General features: G+C 45.3%; 1 protein-coding gene across 2 annotated transcripts in view; it reads left to right on the top strand.

The window, feature by feature from the left end:
• The window catches only part of FGD1 (FYVE, RhoGEF and PH domain containing 1), a 144270-nt gene that overhangs the window by 123018 nt on the left and 2534 nt on the right, over window positions 1-18718 (top strand). For both annotated transcript variants that reach the window (XM_018565514.1, XM_018565516.1), the window contains exons 8-17: window positions 1849-1987; window positions 4759-4817; window positions 4920-5066; window positions 6419-6511; window positions 6622-6701; window positions 9055-9085; window positions 10767-10868; window positions 11962-12087; window positions 15128-15286; window positions 18573-18716. In XM_018565514.1, coding sequence (XP_018421016.1) covers window positions 1849-1987; window positions 4759-4817; window positions 4920-5066; window positions 6419-6511; window positions 6622-6701; window positions 9055-9085; window positions 10767-10868; window positions 11962-12087; window positions 15128-15286; window positions 18573-18716 — 1080 coding nt within the window. The remainder of the gene's footprint in view (window positions 1-1848; window positions 1988-4758; window positions 4818-4919; window positions 5067-6418; window positions 6512-6621; window positions 6702-9054; window positions 9086-10766; window positions 10869-11961; window positions 12088-15127; window positions 15287-18572; window positions 18717-18718) is intronic.

Below are 18718 nucleotides of genomic sequence, written 5' to 3'. Positions count from 1 at the left end.
CACATTGTCAACTTTTTCAATAATCAATTATAATCGATTTAGTCGATTAGTTGTTGCAGCCCTAGTCATGGACAGTTTTGTGGGTTTGCACCAAGCCCCTGCACATCACTAAATGTGTGACGGTGTGCCTGCTACAATCACAGTGCTGTAGTAGGAGAAAACTGCTGGGAGTAGCAGCAAAGCCGTTACCTGGACAGGAAGTGTGATTGCTGGGGCCACTTTGTACATCAGTCTATAGAACACCCCCTAGTGTTTCCGTGTTTGAAGAAAGCAATGTTTGGACTGTTGGCACTTTCAGCAAACTGTAGCTGCCACTAGTTTTGCATTGAGAGGGAATCTATAATAACAATAAAGTACAAAATGTCTTGTGTAGCAATTAATCACATCTTTTAAGATAATGTTTTTAAGTAAAGTGGAATATCCCTTTAATTCCAGCTATCAGCTTGGCCTACACAGGGTTAAGACTCTAGGTAGTTTTTTTTTTTTCCCTATTTATTTTTATGACCAATAATTACCAGATGCTGAGATTGGAGATGGAAAAGGAATTTCTGGCTCCGCAGTAAAGGAACTGAGTTTCTGAACTTCCTCTTAACCCATATAACTGACTCGCCCGAGGACAGATTTTCTTAGCAGACCAGTAATCAGTCAGCTTCATACTGTGCAACTGTCTCCAGACATTTTACATGCTGATCAATTAAACATTACCTGCGTGGAGCTTAATTAGAGGGCGAGAACTGTGCAAGCTGGTTTCTGACACAGAGATAGGTGGGGCTGAATTCCAGAAGAACCGAACGCGACACGTTCACGGTTCTGGATCTTAGAAAGATAAAATGTCTCTAAAGGTGCGATGATGTTTCCTCTTTCAAAGTTCATATGAAAGTTCTCAACTCTGCTGGCTATAGAGCAGGCAAGTCACATTTGAATGAATAAAATAAGTCTGTAGGCCTCATTCACATGTCCGCACATGGACTTTTACTGCCCTCTGAAAAGTGATCCTCAGCGGTCCGTTATTCAGAGCAGTGGTTTGCAGGTATTCAGGAAGTGATCCTGCCACCTCCTGAATGCCTGTGTTTTGTTTTTTTTGGATCCCAAGGGGGACCTTGCATTGTCATTCTGAGCCACATCTGCATGCCAAGCGCTTGGCACATGGTTGCGGCACAGCATCTCCCTTGGGATCAAAAAGAAATACAGGCATTCGGTTACAGCGTGGTCCCATTGACTGCAATGGCAAGCACCACTTGCTGCCAAACGTGGAGTGCTGTATAAAATTTTGATCCCAAGGGGGACCTTGCATTGTCATTCTGTGCCACATCTGCATGCCAAGCGCTTGGCGCACGGTTGCGGCACGGCATTGCAATGCAAAAATCTCCCTTGGGATCAAAAAGAAAAACAGGGATTCAGTTGCAGTGTGGTCCCATTGACTGCAATGGCAAGCACCACCAGCTGCCAAACGCGGCGTGCTGTATAAACCTGCACACAAGGGTGGCTTCATGGAGGCCTGCAAGGGACCATCTGATTCTGCAGGAAAGTAAAACTTTTAAAGATTTAGGAGCAGCCTCTATTGTAATTTTATCAGCATTTGAAATGGCTTAAAAACCTTTTGCCTTTAATATCATATAAAGTTATTTAGTGATCTTATCAACTGAAAGAAATGTGGGGCACCAATCCAAAAACTTTACACTGGGGCCCCTCCTGGTATGTGAAAATATCACCGGCCCCCCTTGGCTTAGTGATTTACTATGGAGCAGTCTGGCAGGACACGTAATGATAGACGTCGGTGTACACAATGTTTATAGTCCAGGTGCTCAGGCATTCCTTCCTCAGCATATTTTTTCCATTGTGTTGCAGAAGGAGGAGGCCTGCGGTAATCTGACATTACAGCACCACATGCTGGAGCCTGTCCAGCGGATCCCGCGGTATGAGCTGCTTCTCAAGGACTATCTCCAGAAACTGCCGGAGGATTCCAGAGACCGCAGAGATGCAGAAAGTAGGTGATGCTCATCCAGGGAGAAGAGGCTGCGGGGAGAATGTATTGTTCTCAGTTACTGCACTACAAATCTCTTACACATGACCAGCCAACCAAAAGATTTTAATATTATCTCGCCGTCCACATAAAGGTCACCTTACCCCCATATTATCTATCTGTAACATGCACTCAGCAGCTTCTCTATTAGCATGGCTGGATTAATAGCATCAAGGGCCTGGTGCTGTCAGTTGGTAGGACAGGAAGCTGCAGAGGCGGCTCTCTAATTAGGCAGCCACTCGGCTCCTCGCTGGGGTCTTGCGAGGTGCCGCGGCTGCCTAATCTGCCTAATTAGATAGCTGCTGGTGCCTCTGCCTGAATGCGTTCAGCCCGGCCAGCTTACATTACCAATGGGCATACCAAGGTGATCTGTGGTCAGTGGTGGGCCTGGTGCTGTCGGTCGGTAGGACAGGAAGCAGCAGAGGCGGCTCTTTAATTAGGCAGCCACTCGGCTCCTCGCTTGGGTCTCGCGAGGTGCCGGAGCCATCCTAATCTGCCTAATAAGAGAGCTGCTGGTGCCTCTGCCTGAATGCGTTCAGCCCGGCCAGCTTGGATTGTCATCGGGCATACCAAGGTGATCTGTGGTCAGTGGTGGGCCTGGAGCTGGCACTCCAGTGGCCCCTATGTTAATCCTTCCCTGTTTATTAGGTATACCTGCTTGATAATGTATATGCAAAGCCGAAACGTTTTATTATTTTAAATAGAATAGGGAATTAGGTATGCACCGATATATCGGCCGCCGAAACATATCGTCCGAAAATGGCACTTGTGGTATAATGCCAAAAGTGCAATTTTTCTGCTGATACATCGGCGCATCCCTGAATTCTTTCCTCCCCGCATGGCGCTGCTCTGTGTCCCAGCGGGGTGGAGAGAAACTGTGACAGCTGGCCGAGCACTGTGGGAAGAGAGCGCTGTGAGCGGCTTCTCTCCTCCCACATCGCTCAGCCTCCTGTCACAGTCCGGTAGAGCGGTGCTGTGTACTGTCACAGGAGGCTGAGCTCTCCTCCCTGCACTCCCCCGCTCAGCCTCCTGTGACAGTGTGTCAGGAAGGAGAGTGAGATACAAGCAGTCAGTGATCAGTGATCGCTGAGTGTTTGTACATAATTGAGGACATAGCATGGTTACTATATGCTCAATTATGAATGGGAGTGATCTACAACCCCTCCTGCTCATTCATGATTGTGGATATATTAAACACACAATGTTCTCATGTTATGAATGGACAGGAACACTCGTAGAGGATAACAGGGGATACAGAAGAAGAGAGAGAGGACTTTTTGTCCTCAATCTCTTTCTCTATTTTAAAAGGGAAATATCAGGGGTCTGTTTAGACCCCTAATATTTCCCCGAAGCCCCTAAAAGTAGAGTAAAAGATAAAAATATTTAATAAAAAATGAATAAATAAATATAAAAAATTAAAAAGTTTATAAAAAAAATATTTTAAAAATGTGAAAAAATTTAAATAAAAAACATTTTCGGTTTCGTTTCGGTTTTGAAATTTTGGTGCACCTCTATAGGGAATGGTTAAACCCTTGTCATTGTGACTTACATAGGGATTATTAGGAAACAACCCTGTTTACTCAGAGGTGTCCCTAGCCTTTTCGCCACCTAGGGTGGTGGAGGTGAGGTGTGCTGGTGGCACCCATTTCTTAGCACCCTTGGGCGATCGGGGCAGCGTCTTGCTCAGCTCCTGGCAACCAGTGCCGTCACTCCAAAGTAAAGGAAGGTTTCAGTGATGGAAAGTCTGTGTGCCTAGGGGTTCCAGTGATAAACAGTCTGTGTGCCTACAAATGCCAGTGACAGAAAGCCTGTGTGACTACAGGTTTCAGGGATGGACAGTCTGTGCACCTACAGGTTTCAGTAATGATTATGAACAAACTGTGTGCCTACAGGTTCCAGTGATGGACAGTCCGTGTGCCTACAGGTTCCAGTGATGGACAGTCTGTGTGCCTACAGGTTCCAGTGATGGACAGTCTGTGTGCCTACAGGTTCCAGTGATGGACAGTCTGTGTGCCTACAGGTTCCAGTGATGGACAGTCTGTACGCCTACAGGTTCCAGTGATGAACAGTCTGTACGCCTACAGGTTCCAGTGATGGACAGTCTGTGGGCCTACAGGTTTCAATGATGGACAGTCTGTGGGGCTACAAACTTTTAGGAAGGGCAGTCTGTGTGCTTACAGGTTTCAGTAATAATGAACAGACTGTGTGCTTACGGTTTCCAGTGATGGACAGTCTGTGTGACTAGAGGTTCCAGTGATGGAAAGCCTTTGTGTTTTACAGGTTTCAAAGATGGGCAATCTGTGTGCCTACAGGTTCCAGTGATGGAAAGTCTGTGTGCCTACAGGTTTCAGTGATGGGCAATCTGTGTGCCTACAGCTTTCAGTGATGGACAGTCTGTGCACCTACAGGTTTCAGTAATGAACAAACTGTGTGCCTACAGGTTCCAGTGATGGACAGTCTGTGTGCCTACAAGTTTCAGTGATAGAAAATCTGTGTGCCTACAGGTTTCAAAGATGGGCAATCTGTGTGTCTACAGGTTCCAGTAATAGAAAGCTTGTGCACCTACAGCCTTTGGGGGGATGACAGCCCTGCATATAGCATGAGGCTATTCGTATTATACAAAACAGTACAGTATAACAACATAAATTCCTATAATATACAAGACTATAATATGAAAGGGTCTCTTATGCTACTATAACAATATACTTTTAACAATGTACTGTTTGATTTTTCAGAGTCTTTGGACCTGATAGCAACAGCAGCTGAACACTCCAACGCAGCAATCAGGAAAATGGTAATGACGGATGCATCATTCTTTGCCAGACATTCATTTGTTACCTTTATAATGGGAAATGTTATTTCGGGTGATTGGGTTCATGTGATTTTATTCCTGCAGGAGAGGATGCATAAACTCCTTAAAGTCTATGAGCTGTTAGGCGGTGAAGAGGATATTGTCAGCCCCACTAATGAGCTCATCAAGGAGGGACACATCCTGAAACTCTCTGCAAAGAACGGGACCACCCAGGACAGATACCTCATTCTGGTGAGTTTCGGCAGCTTATTTTTGGAATATAATTTATTTTTTGAAGAGGTGGATTTGCTGATACCAACGCTCCTCAACATGTTTTCAGTCATGGCATACTTTTAAATGAATGCAAAATCTCAAGGAACCCCAGTCACAAAAACGTAAATGCAAAAAAAGACGTGTAGCCCCTCCAAAATCCGTACCAGACATTTATCCAAGATGGGGGTGTTGGAACTTCTTGCACAGCCTCACAGAGAAACACAAGCACACAGTCTGATATGAATGCTGCTCATGGCTTGAAAACAGGAAGGAAGCCACAGCTTTATCCTCTACCTCAGCGGTCGCCATACCGGTGGTCCGCAAGAAAATGTTGGTGGGCCCCTCTGATGCCGTGCAGGCTGGGCCGTCATTGAAGCGGCACGGAGGCTGCCTTTCACTGACTCAAGCAGCGGCTGTCACAAGGAATGCGCGGCTCTCAGTACAGTGCGGTCTCTGCTTGCCTATACACATACAGCACAGCAATAAAGTAATAAAATGAACTAGGATCACACTAATCCAGCACGTTATTAATCTCACGTGCCCCACTCAATATGGCCGCCGCTTGAGTGCGGCAACTCAGAATAATAACGTGCTGAATTGGTGGGATCCTAGTTCATTTTATTAGTTATCGATCAAAATAATTTTGATTGATCAAAAAAATTAACGATTAATCGAGGGATTAATCGTTAATTTCCGCAGCCCTAATATATATATACACACACACATACATACACACACACACACACACACACACACACATATGAGGATATATTTATATACAGTATGAGGAAACAAAAAATCTGAGAATATATCTATATTTTAAAAAAATCCATATTAGTGGTCCGCGGGATTTAAAATTTATGAATTTAGTGGTCCATGAGGTCCGAAAGGTTGGCGACCGCTGTTCTACCTTATTCAATACAACAGAGAATCTACCATAGATATAATAGAACTTATAAACACACTGCCATCTAGGGACCAGGATTGAATACTGCAGGAGTTATTGCAATAGATACAATAATGTGTATTCTAACAAGGGGTCTGGTATGGATTTTAGGGGGGGACCTTATGCAAAAACACACATCAGAAGCCACGCCCCTATTCAAATCAGAAGCCCCCCTTCACATCAGGAGCCCACTTTACAATCATCCTCCTTTTTCACATCAGGAGCCCCCCTTTTTCATCAGATGTCCCCCTCTTTATACTATTAGCCCCCTGCAATGGTTAATTTGCACACAAAAAACTGGAGTTGTTTTTTAAAACATCTATTAAACCCTAGACAGAAGCATTGTACATGGTCACACTATATAATGTATTTCCTTCTATCACAGTTCAATGACCGTCTGCTCTACTGTGTCCCTAAACTGCGTCTGATTGGTCAGAAGTACAGCGTGCGATCCAGGATTGACATGGATGGGATGGAGGTGAGTGGCAAGTAGCACATATTCTGTTTAAGACAAACTTATGGAACAAATAAAAAAGTTAGATTGTAAGTGACAAAGAATTTTATGGGTTTTCTTTCCTCCCACCACAGCTGAAACACAGCAGCAGCCCCAACCTGACCAGAACCTTTCTAGTGTCGGGAAAACAGCGATCCCTGGAGCTCCAAGCAAGGTATTCTTTACTTTTAACATCATAGACAGCTGAGTTTTCACACCTTTTTGGGGTGATTTATAAAACTTCCACGCAGCCATACATTTGGCGAGTACCATTCTCGCCACTAGGTGGAGCTGAGGAGCACTGTATGCTCCTTGGCTCCACCTAGTGGCGGGAATCGCGCTCAAACGGCATTTGTCCAGTGTATGGCTGGGCATAAGTTTTTATAAATGTACCCCTTCAATTGGTCCTAGCATCAGAAATATTGCTCATGTTAGGTACATGCATGCTATGCAGTAATGTTCAAGTGTAAGTGCATCATCCAGAGCCAGCATCCACTTACTGGACTATTATGCCAGCTCAGAGCTGACACAGTCATTTAAATTCTGTTGCTTGAGCAGCTCGTGGCTGTGAGTCAACACTGGGGTAGGGGAGATTGAGGAAATTATTCTGTCTTCCTACCGCAGACTGATGACATCATCTCTGCCTATTTGAAGTTACTTTTTAATCATAAATGGTAGAGATTGTCTTACAAAAATATATGGTTGATGTATATTGGGACATGTCTGGGATTTGTTCATGCAAAGAAAACAAATGTAAAGTTCCTGAAAGGTCTGCTTTAATAAGGCAAGGTATTGATCCTTTGGTGTTTTCTGGGACCCACCAGTGAGATCTACCCCTTCTTTTGGCCAAGCGTTGTCTAGACAAGCTTGATTTGACAGCTTATTATTCATTGAACACGCCATATACAGCATTCCCAGGAGGGAGGTAACAGCACATACATGCTGTGTAATCTTCTTTCTGTGGGATTCTCCATAAGGATGTCTTGAGCTAATCTTATCTAGAGCCTTGGTTCTCAACTGGTGGGTCGTAACCCAAAAGTGGGTCGCGAACCCCATGTTCAGTGGAACTTAATCCTCCTGTCCCATCGCACTCCTGACCGGACAAAAACCCAAATCCAACTGGGTGGGTGCGGTGGTGACAACGGATGCCTCCGTGAAATGTAGATAGATGAAAGTAGTCACTCGCACTCCATGATATTAAAGTCAATGCTGTTTATTGTTTCGAGACCATGCGGTCCCGTCCTCAGGCAAACAGCTCTGTTTGCCTGAGGACGGGACCGCATGGTCTCGAAACGTCGCTAAGGAGATGTGTGTTATCTCAGTCAATAAACAGCATTGACTTTAATATCATGGAGTGCGAGTGACTACTTTCATCTACCCATGTTCAGTGGGTCCACATTTCTAGGTGAGACGCTCCTCAGCCACCTTTGCAGCACTGTCCGTTCCCACGCCAAAATATGCCAGGCACCGAGTGTGAGCTTGAGGCGGAGTGGGCCGTGGCTATGGCAGCGAGGGAGCTCCATCCATATGTACAGCTTCCTCGTGTGTCCTGTAGAGGTGCCTGGACTGGAGTGACATCACATTCTGACTCCCGGCACCTCTACATGGCACACAAAGGAGCTGTACAAGCAATGCACATATGGATGGAGCTCCATCACAGCACAGCAGCCCACACTGGCCCCCAGGCTGGTGATCCACTCCCGTTCTCGTATGGTCATGTCATGCTGCAAGTTCCTCTTTGCCTCTTCTTTGGGTTTAGCGGTCCTTAAAGGAGAACTGTGGGGTAAGTGTTTTTCCCCATAGTTCTCCTAAGGGTCACGGGAGGACATATACTAGCGTCCTGCCGTGACTCAAACCTCAGTATATCGCAAGCTACAGATCGCGGTATACGGAGACCGCCGCAGCAGGAACGGATCCCGACATTACTGTCGAGATCCACTCAGCTGCATGAGTGACAGCTACTGACAGTCACCGCTTTCTGCAGGGAGATGATTGAGAAGTGAGCGAGCGACGGTATGTGTTCGCTCACTTCCTGATCTATTGAGCTGACCTGTGACAGTTTCATTGTCACAGGTCGGCTAGAACTATGGGGTTGAGTGAAAATCACTCACCTCATAGTCCCCCTTTAATTATGCAGAGTGTAGAGCTGGCATGATGACACAAACTGCACTCTCTGCGCCATTACACAGTGAAGACAAGATGTGGTGCCCCCAGTAGTGCGACAGGCCCATGATGCCTTGTCCTCACAGTATGTCTTAATTCTTCCAAATGAGGACATCTTATGGTGGGGAAGAGGTACTGCGAGGGACAACTCTAGATTAAAACTGCAATTTCTTTTTCTTTTAAAACTGGCTGGGGAACATTTTTTGAAAAAAATAGCCAAGAGTTCGGCTTTAAGCCTTTCTTAAGAATGTATTCAAAATTCAGACGTTCCATCCTTAAAGACTACAGACCTGTCCCTCTCCCCTGCTTTTCTTTAGCAATATTCACAGACAAATATCTGACCAGATCTCTTGTTTTATTTGTAGAACCGAGGAAGAAAAGAAAGATTGGATTCAGGTAAGAAATAATTTTCAACTTCACACAAGTTTAAGAGGCGAGCTCCACGTAAAGCTTTGCATTTGTTGGTGAGTTAAATCCGAGTCTTGGCCGTGTAGTCCAGAAGTTAGGTATTCCAATCAGAATTAATAGTCCACCCTCTTCCCCTCAGTGGATCTTCTATAACATAGAACTGTCACGATTAGGGCACTAGAGCACCAGGAATCGTAAACTCTGGGTCTTGGGGAGCAGTATATAGGGACTGAATTAGGAATGGGCAGGAATACGGGTCTCTGAAGATGCAGGGAGAGTGTGACCGCACAACAAACGCAGGTGTGCCAGAGTCGCAGGATCTAAGGAGCCACCTGGTCTTCCCCAGAGCCACTGATGGTGTGGAGGTTGAGCTGCGGGGCAGCTCCCAGGTTGTGGCTCTCTGACACACCCGTGCAGGCACAGTGCCAGCGGGTACTCAGGAACCACAGCACAGGGAACAAGACACGGGTTGCATACAGGATACAAGATACAGAAAACAGGCACTAGAGGGAAGACGCAGGGTACATGTGTGGCACAAGGAGCAGGTAACCCCAGCTGTACCTACAGAGACAAGAAATAAACAGGAACAGCAGAGGGGAACGCACAAGAGAAAGGAGGGAGGTGCACACTAACCACGGGAAGCAGGAGCTGGAGGCAACCACAAACAGAGCAGGGGGCAATGCTGTGGAGGGAACACACAGCCACAGCAAACAAAGGGATACACGGACAGACAACCGAGGGAATGAAAGAGCACAGCAGCAAGGAAACACTGAAACCAACAAGAACAAGCAAAGACACTGAATAGAAGGTATACTCAAGCGGCAATACCACAGAAAACAGAGCCGTCCGGCTACTAGCGTGGAGACACGTTGCTCGAGCGCTAAAGCACAGGTACACACAGGGCAGCCATCAGGGGGTATGGCCGATACTCATGTAAGGGGCCGGGGCAGCCTGGGGGGCCCGCCCGGGTCCCTTATATGACTATCGGCTGACGGTGAAGGGCGAGGAGGCAGAGGCCTGGCCCTAGCAGCACAGGGCCCCAGCATTGCCGCTCCAGCGGCTTTGAGACAAGCTAGAGCCCCATCAGCAATGATGCTCGCTGCCTAAAGCCGTGTAAGGGGCCCCAAAATTTCTGATGGCTGCCCTGGGTGCACAAGCCTTATAACACCAAGGTTCAAGGCGGACTGACAGGAAGCTGAGCAGCTCGGACAGGATGCAAAACCTGGCGCCGGATCAAAGTACAAGGAACTGTGACAAGAACGAACCAGTAATTGGTCAAATTATCCTCAAGAAATAGACACTTTAATAATACTACCACCAGATGTAATTCATAAAAAAGATAATATACTTAATTTATCTAAGCTGCATGGTACATGTAGAGGGGGTTGTATAGTAAGAATCAGTTTAACATATACTTAATAATATATCATATATTGTTACTATTGAGTTACATTATATATGATCGTATAGGTCGTATACGCAAGCTTGTTATGTAAGACAAAAGAACCCAGTATGAATTTTCCTCTTACTGATGTGAGTGAACTCTGGTTGCATCGTCCTTCTGTTTTGCGTATCATTGTTACCCTTGGCAGTGGTTCATTTAATAGGCCAGAAAGAGGATTGTACAGTACAGTATCAATGACTGTCATTGTGTGTCCTTTACTTGTAGGCAATTGAAACCACCATGAGTTGTCACGAGCAGACCGTCGAGCAGTTCAAACTGCTTAATTCCTCTCATCGCGAAGATGAAGAAACTCCCCCCAATTCACCGGTAAGAGTTGGCTTGAACAGGAAGGGACCTGACAATTCAGCAGTGTCTAGGAAGATGTTACGCAGCATTTCTATGCAAATTGGGGTTCTGTGGACCATATCCTCCGATCCTGCAAGTTCCAATGTGGGACATAGATATACTGTATCTCCATCCCACACCAAACTGGTATTCCCCCTAGGTATGGTACTGGAACATCTGGTGGATGGTGCCATAGTATTCTATAGGGAAAATACAGTATGCTGTCTGCACACCTTATCTTCTGCTTCAGAAATGGTCTTAATTGAGGTCCATTCAGCATATCAGAAAGAGAATGCAACGTTTTGGAACCTTTCAGGGTCCCTTCTTCATTAAAGGAGCAATGTGAGGATCCAAAATGTTGCATTTTTCTTCTGATATATTGCATGTACATCAATAAAGATGATTTCTGAAGCAGAAGACAAGGTGCGCTGACATTGTTTTCCCAATGTGGGACACATGAGCAGATGGCAGATATTTCCTTACTATATTACATCTTGTGAAGGGATGCAAAGGCACAGGCAGCAGAGCCTAGAATGTACTCAGACTTAAGCTGCACATACACCTTACGAATATCGGCCGATTTTCATATGCGACCGTGTTTTCGTCCGATATTCGTAAGGTTGATGGGCAGTGTACAACCGCAAATACTGTACAATCGATCGACTTGCCAGCAGGTTAGAAAACTTCGGTTGCTCGTACGATTTTCGCAAGGTTGGTGGTGTTTCCGTACATCAAAATTCGTATGATTTACACTGCACATGCGCAGACGAAAATACGTGCGGTCGATTACCGCAATTCGTCCAGGTGCTTTCTTTTAATTAACGCTGATCCAAACTTGCGATAAACGGGGCAGGATGGGGCCGCCGTACGAAAATCGGACGACGGTTCGATCATCAGACGAAAAATTGTCGTCCGATGATCGCAAGGTGTATGGGCAGCTTTAGACTTTCAAGCAGTGGATCATAGAGTTGGAGATGGTCCACTCAGCTCGTCAACTCCATCAGTTCTCATATGAGCTCCACTTTAAAAACCTAACATGATATGTCCTTTCTTATACCTCTTATTCCTTATACAGAACACAGACCTGGGTAAGCGAGCGCCAACGCCAATAAGGGAGAAGGAGGTAACCATGTGCATGAAATGCCAAGAAGCTTTTAACTCTATAACCAAAAGGAGGCACCACTGCAAAGCCTGCGGCCATGTGAGTGAATCTTATTTACATTGTATCCTATACCAGCTCTCCTTTCTCTGGGGTCACTACCAATTTCTTTGTGTTTTATGTTCGTGGAGACTGTGGCCATCTATTCTTCTTTACTTTTTTTGTATTTTCTTTTGCTCTTTAGCTGTTCAGTTTTCTTACCATTAGCCTTTGCTGTTTTTCCTGTCTCCTTATATCGTTTATTTGTATCTTATGTGTTTTATTACTCTTATCACCTTTGCTGAATGCTGTTCCATTTGCATTTGCTGCTCTCTCCCCCATTCATGCCTTTCAACATATTGGGTGGATTTGTTAATATCGGTGCACTGATTCCCATCTTTTGTTCTTCTCTTTCTCTACTACGCTCTCCTATCAGTCTTTGTATCCATTGAGTTCCATTGTTCTGCCTGTCTTCCCTTCCCAATGCCAATTTCCCTCTCAACCCAGTGACTGGTATAATCATGTATCTTTTCATGATGTTCTTATAAACATCTGCTCCTTTCTGGATCTTCCAATCCACTGACCTCTGTATTTCTCCTGTTTTCTATATGAATTCATCCTTTTTCCTCCACCTGAAGGTGTAGAGAACTAGCTCCGTACCAAGAATTTTGGAGTCCAAAAGTATCTGTTTTTGCATAGATGACCCAACAAGCCAACACGTTTTGGAGTACAGTACCTCCTTTATCGGGGCTTCATATGCTGGTTTAGATAAAATAGTGGGCTTGTATAGGATAATTGGAGGGTACTTAACTCTTATGATAGCTCCTTTACTCTAAATCAGGCTTCAGAAGCTGGTTGTTCATCACTTAAAGTCTTATTGAAGGGGGTGCTTTATAGTCCCCGAAATGCATCGGTTTCTTTCATTTGGACTTCTGTGATTGATAAAATAAATTCTTTTGGACTCCAAGGCTATCCGGGTGGTGCATCCGGTGCAACGGAGAGTGGCAAGACTGGTACAAGACAACAGAAGGGCAACAGTGCCGTGTCAGATTCCTCGCATCACCTTTCAACATCTCGTGGAGTCACGAGGCGGCGCAACAAAGTACTGATGGGGTGGTCATAATAATCTGGCCACTCAATGTACATTACCAATGGACCATATCAATATTTTCTTATATAATGCTGTCACTTAGGTCCATAGCTTCTTCATACATTGTTATGAGGTCATTCTCCTCTTCTATAGAGATGATCGCTGCATTTCCTTCTTTATTTTCTTTCTGCTGAATCCAGAATCAGTGCTGAGAGAAATTTGGAGGCTGCCATTGCAGACCTCTTTTTGAAAATGCTCACTGGCTGATTTTTCTGTCGACAGCTTCAATACTTTGAGTCATTGACCTGGAACAAGTATGTAGATCACACCTCTTTGTGATCATGTACCAAGTCAGCAGGTCTTTAGTTCTACAGACTTGGAACATTTGTGATCATGGTCCAAGTCAATAGATCTTTAGATCTGCTGACTTGGAACATGATCACAGTAGTGACTTTGGGTGCCAGGATCTTGATGCTGTTGTGTTTTGTAGCAATACCTGTTGTCTGATGACAAAGAGGCCCCTTGTACAGCCCAATGCAGAAGGTATTACATAGAGCAGGGGTAGGCAACCTCAGCACTCCAGCTGTTATGGAACTACAAGTCCCATGAGGCATTGCAAGACTGGCAGCCACAGGAATGGCTCCCAGAAGCATGATGGAGTTTGTAGTTTCACCACAACTGGAGTGCCGAGGTTGCCTAGCCCTGATTTAGGGGCTGATTTGTAAAGTGTTCTCCCAGCATATAGTTGGGTTAATGAGGTTTGCAGGGTATAATTGCCACTAGATGGAATTGAAGATCAAAGGAATTTCAAATGCCGCTCAGGCAGGGGTGGGCAAACCCCAGCCCTCTAGCTGTGGTGGAACTACAAATCCCATGAGGCACTGCAAGATATTCACAGCCACATGCATGACTCCCAGAGGCAGATGCAATTTTGGGATTTATTGTTTCACCACAGATGAAGGGACGGAGTTTTCCCACCCCTGATCTAGTGGCAGTTATGCCCTGCAAACCTTGGTCGTCCAGCTATATGCTAGGTGAACACTTTATAAATCAGCCCCTTAGTGTTAGGGATTATTTTGGTTTTACGTTGGGGTAAGAAGGTACAAGTTTGGGTTTAAGGAGATCGTTAGGACTTTAAGGCTAATTGTAGGAGTTATATTACTCTGTAGATAAAATGAAATTCCCAAAGCCACCCAGTGCTAGGCACTCTCTGTTTCCTATACTTCACTCTGCCACTACGGAATTCACTGGCAATTGTCAACACTAACTGGGATTGTCAACAATTGTGCACCGAAGAGTAAACCCCACCCTCCACTTGGTGACGGTGCTGGGGTTTAACATTTGGCTTTTCATTCCCTGGATGGTGCATTGCATGTAGGCATGTGGCATGTCACATGTTCCTCTACCCAAAAATGTCCAATTCTTTATTTATAAGTTCACAGACAGTGGAACTGAACAGTTATACATTAGTACCAAGAAACAGTTACACGTAGGTTGGATAATTCAAAACAATCTTTGTATCAGCAAACATCTTCAAATATAAGGCTGCCTGATCAAGTCCACCGTGTAATAGAAGAGAGAGCAATAGCTAGTAATTCTGAACAGGTATTCCGCGAACAGGAAGCTCGGCAAAATTTCGCCTGCGTTCGCGAACTCAGCTTCGGGTGACGAACACAACCGCAGCCATTTTCCCTGCTCTGACACATGGTCATGGCTTCCTCTAGTCGAGATCACAGTTTGATTTGGTTCACGACCAAATCGGTTCGCGACCAGAATCGCAGAACGAATTAAGTTCATGAACCGAGGTACCACTTTACTTTTCTGGTTGGGGTTTAAATACTGGGATTCTTACAGAGTGGTGTCAAGGATTGGACATGCAGGTAGAGCGGAAGTAAAGGTAAGTATAACTAGTGGAGGGTGTCTAACTCCAGCCAATTTGTTTCCTTTAATTCCCATGTCCACTGCCTGCATCTCAGCCAAAATTCATCACCCCCTCTTGCTTTTATATTGCAGGTGGTTTGTGGAAAGTGTTCAGAATTTCGCGCTCGCCTGGTCTATGACAACAACCGAACAAACCGTGTGTGTATAGACTGTTACACTGCCCTACGTGGTTCTGCGTCCAGCCCAGGTTTCAGCACTCACACACCTCAACGCAGGAAATCCATCTTAGAGGTATTGCTTGAATATGTTTACTGTGTATTCTGCACTCATACTGGAACATTTTGACACTCTAAACTGTTCTTCCACCTCCTCCCTGCACATGTTTTATAGAAATATCAGCAGAACATATTTGTAGACCAGTGGACTGGGCCTTGAATCACCACAAGGTTGTCAGGAGAGTTTATATACTGTATGTGCTCTATAGCAGTGTTTCTCAACCTGTGTAACCTCAGGACCCACATTTGTCCTTGGCCATTAAGTCGCGACCCAAGTTGCACTGTAATTGAACGCACAGCATTAGGGTACTAATGGGCGTTCCGGTGCGGACGTAAGAATTGTGGGCGATGGAGCGTTTGGGGTACCATTCACATGAATGGCAACGCAACACACCTCCCACACCAAAAAGCAAGGTTGGCGCGATTGTGTGGTACAGTGCATTAATCGCACGGTACTATGCGAACGGGCCCTCAAAAAAACTGACAGACACACACAATCTCACACACTCACTGACATTCTCATATACACTCCAAAAATGTTTTTTTTTTTTAAGGTCCACCAAGTTTTCCAACCTTACGAGAACTGGAGTGGATCCTCAGCCTGGGCTCCGGTGTGGGTTGCTGTACTGTGGCAGAGCTCCATCCACATGTACATTGCTTGTACAGCTCCCTTGCGCAACCTGTAGAGGTGTCGGGAGCCAGAATGTGATGTCACCATGGCACCTCTATGGGACACGTGAGGGGGCTCTAAGGATTGCACGTATAGATGGAGCTCCCTCACGGCCGTAGCCCCATCCCATCCAACCTCATGCTGACACTCGGTGCTGGGCAGCATATTTTGAATGGCTGCTTGGCTCGAGAACTAACAGCGGGAGGCAGAGGAGCCTCTCACCTAGAAAAGTGGAACGCATGCGGGGACCCACTGAAAATGAGGGCACGACCCACTTTTGGGTCACGACCCACCAGTTGAGAACCAAGGCAGAAGGAAAGACCCATTATCATGATACATGAGGGACGTTGCTTCTTCAGTGCTTAGCATTATTGTCGTCATTGCTGTGCAGGAGATGAAGTGGAATCATCAAGGTCACCATATGGGACGGCAGCTTTGTGGTAATCTTATGTTGAGGTGGGCCTGACACTGGCTTATTTCCTCGCTATATAGAAAATATAAGACTGCTTCCTGGTGATCTTATGTTGAGGAGGGTCTGACACCGGCTTATTTCCTCACCATATAGGGAGTACAAGACAGCTTCATGGTGATCTTATGTTGAGGAGGGTCTGACACTGGCTTATTTCCTCACTATATGGGAGTACGAGGCAGCTTCATGGTGATCATATGTTTAGCAGGGCCTGACACTGGCTTATTTCCTCACTATATAGAAAATATAAGACTGCTTCCTGGAGATCTTATGTTGAGAAGGGCCTGACACCGGCTTATTTCCTCACCATATAGGGAGTACAAGACAGCTTCATGGTAATCATATGTTGAGGAGGGTCTGACACTGGCTTATTTCCTCACCATATAGGGAGTACAAGACAGCTTCATGGTGATCTTATGTTGAGGAGGGTCTGACACTGGCTTATTTCCTCACTATATGGGAGTACGAGGCAGCTTCATGGTGATCATATGTTTAGCAGGGCCTGACACTGGCTTATTTCCTCACTATATAGAAAATATAAGACAGCTTCATGGTGATCTTATGTTGAGGAGGGCCTGACACCGGCTTATTTCCTCACCATATAGGGAGTACAAGACAGCTTCCTGGAGATCTTATGTTGAGAAGGGCCTGACACCGGCTTATTTCCTCACCATATAGGGAGTACAAGACAGCTTCATGGTAATCATATGTTGAGGAGGGTCTGACACTGGCTTATTTCCTCACTATATGGGAGTACGAGGCAGCTTCATGGTAATCATATGTTGAGGAGGGCCTGACACTGGCTTATTTCCTCACCTTATAGGGAGTACAAGACAGCTTCATGGTGATCTTATGTTGAGGAGGGCCTGACACCGGCTTATTTCCTCACCATATAGGGAGTACAAGACAGCTTCATGGTAATCATATGTTGAGGAGGGTCTGACACTGGCTTATTTCCTCACTATATGGGAGTACGAGGCAGCTTCATGGTAATCATATGTTGAGGAGGGTCTGACACTGGCTTATTTCCTCACTATATGGGAGTACGAGGCAGCTTCATGGTAATCATATGTTGAGGAGGGTCTGACACTGGCTTATTTCCTCACTATATGGGAGTACGAGGCAGCTTCATGGTAATCATATGTTGAGGAGGGTCTGACACTGGCTTATTTCCTCACTATATGGGAGTACGAGGCAGCTTCATGGTAATCATATGTTGAGGAGGGTCTGACACTGGCTTATTTCCTCACTATATGGGAGTACGAGGCAGCTTCATGGTAATCATATGTTGAGGAGGGTCTGACACTGGCTTATTTCCTCACTATATGGGAGTACGAGGCAGCTTCATGGTAATCATATGTTGAGGAGGGTCTGACACTGGCTTATTTCCTCACTATATGGGAGTACGAGGCAGCTTCATGGTAATCATATGTTGAGGAGGGTCTGACACTGGCTTATTTCCTCACTATATGGGTGTTGAGGCAGCTTAATGGTAATCATATGTTGAGGTGGGTCTGACACTGGCTTATTTCCTCACTATATGGGTGTTGAGGCAGCTTAATGGTAATCATATGTTGAGGAGGGCCCAACACTGGCTTATTTTCTTACTATACGGGGAGTACAAGACCGCCTCCTGGTGATCTTATGTTGAGGAGGGTCTGACACTGGCTTAATTTCTTCTATCGTTAACTATATTTATTTATTTGTTTAATATAAAAAAATGTTAGCACTAGATAGTCAAAATAAGAATATCACATCAGAAATTATTTTAGACCCGACCTCCAGCCATTCTTTTAAACTTCTGGACAGGGTGTGGAAAAGTTTCAATTGCTGTCAGTTTTTATTTTTCTGTCTCTGACCCCACTAGGGACTTTCTGTCCCGTGACACCCTCACAAGAAATTGTGGATGCAGCTGTCACCAGACATGAAAGGCACGGACAGCAACTAAATGACTGTCAGATATTGTGACCGTTCCTTGTGGAGGGGGTATGACGTAAATGGGACATTATTTTATTTTTACTTAAAGGTGCAGTGTCCTAATCTAGAGCCCTGGTGGCTGGCACATGTGAGGAGCAAACAGTGACTAGTTAGGAAGGTTTTGCTTTTGTTTCTCATTAGCTTTTGGAATGAATGTAAATTCCATTTGTTTTTCCTTCTGTACAGAAACAGGCGTCGGTAGTAGCAGAGCACAGTATATTGTGCAGTTACATGCATTACATGGAGAAAGGTGCGAAGAGCTGGCATAAAGGCTGGTTCGTCATCCCTCAGAACGAGCCATTGGTGCTGTACATCTATGGAGCTCCACAGGT

The sequence above is a fragment of the Nanorana parkeri genome, unplaced genomic scaffold, assembly GCF_000935625.1.
Source record: "Nanorana parkeri isolate BGI_ZX_2015 unplaced genomic scaffold, ASM93562v1 scaffold854, whole genome shotgun sequence".
NCBI classification, from domain to species: domain Eukaryota; kingdom Metazoa; phylum Chordata; class Amphibia; order Anura; family Dicroglossidae; genus Nanorana; species Nanorana parkeri.
Note: the sequence above shows the minus strand (reverse complement) of the source record. Positions and strands in the feature narration are given on the sequence as shown.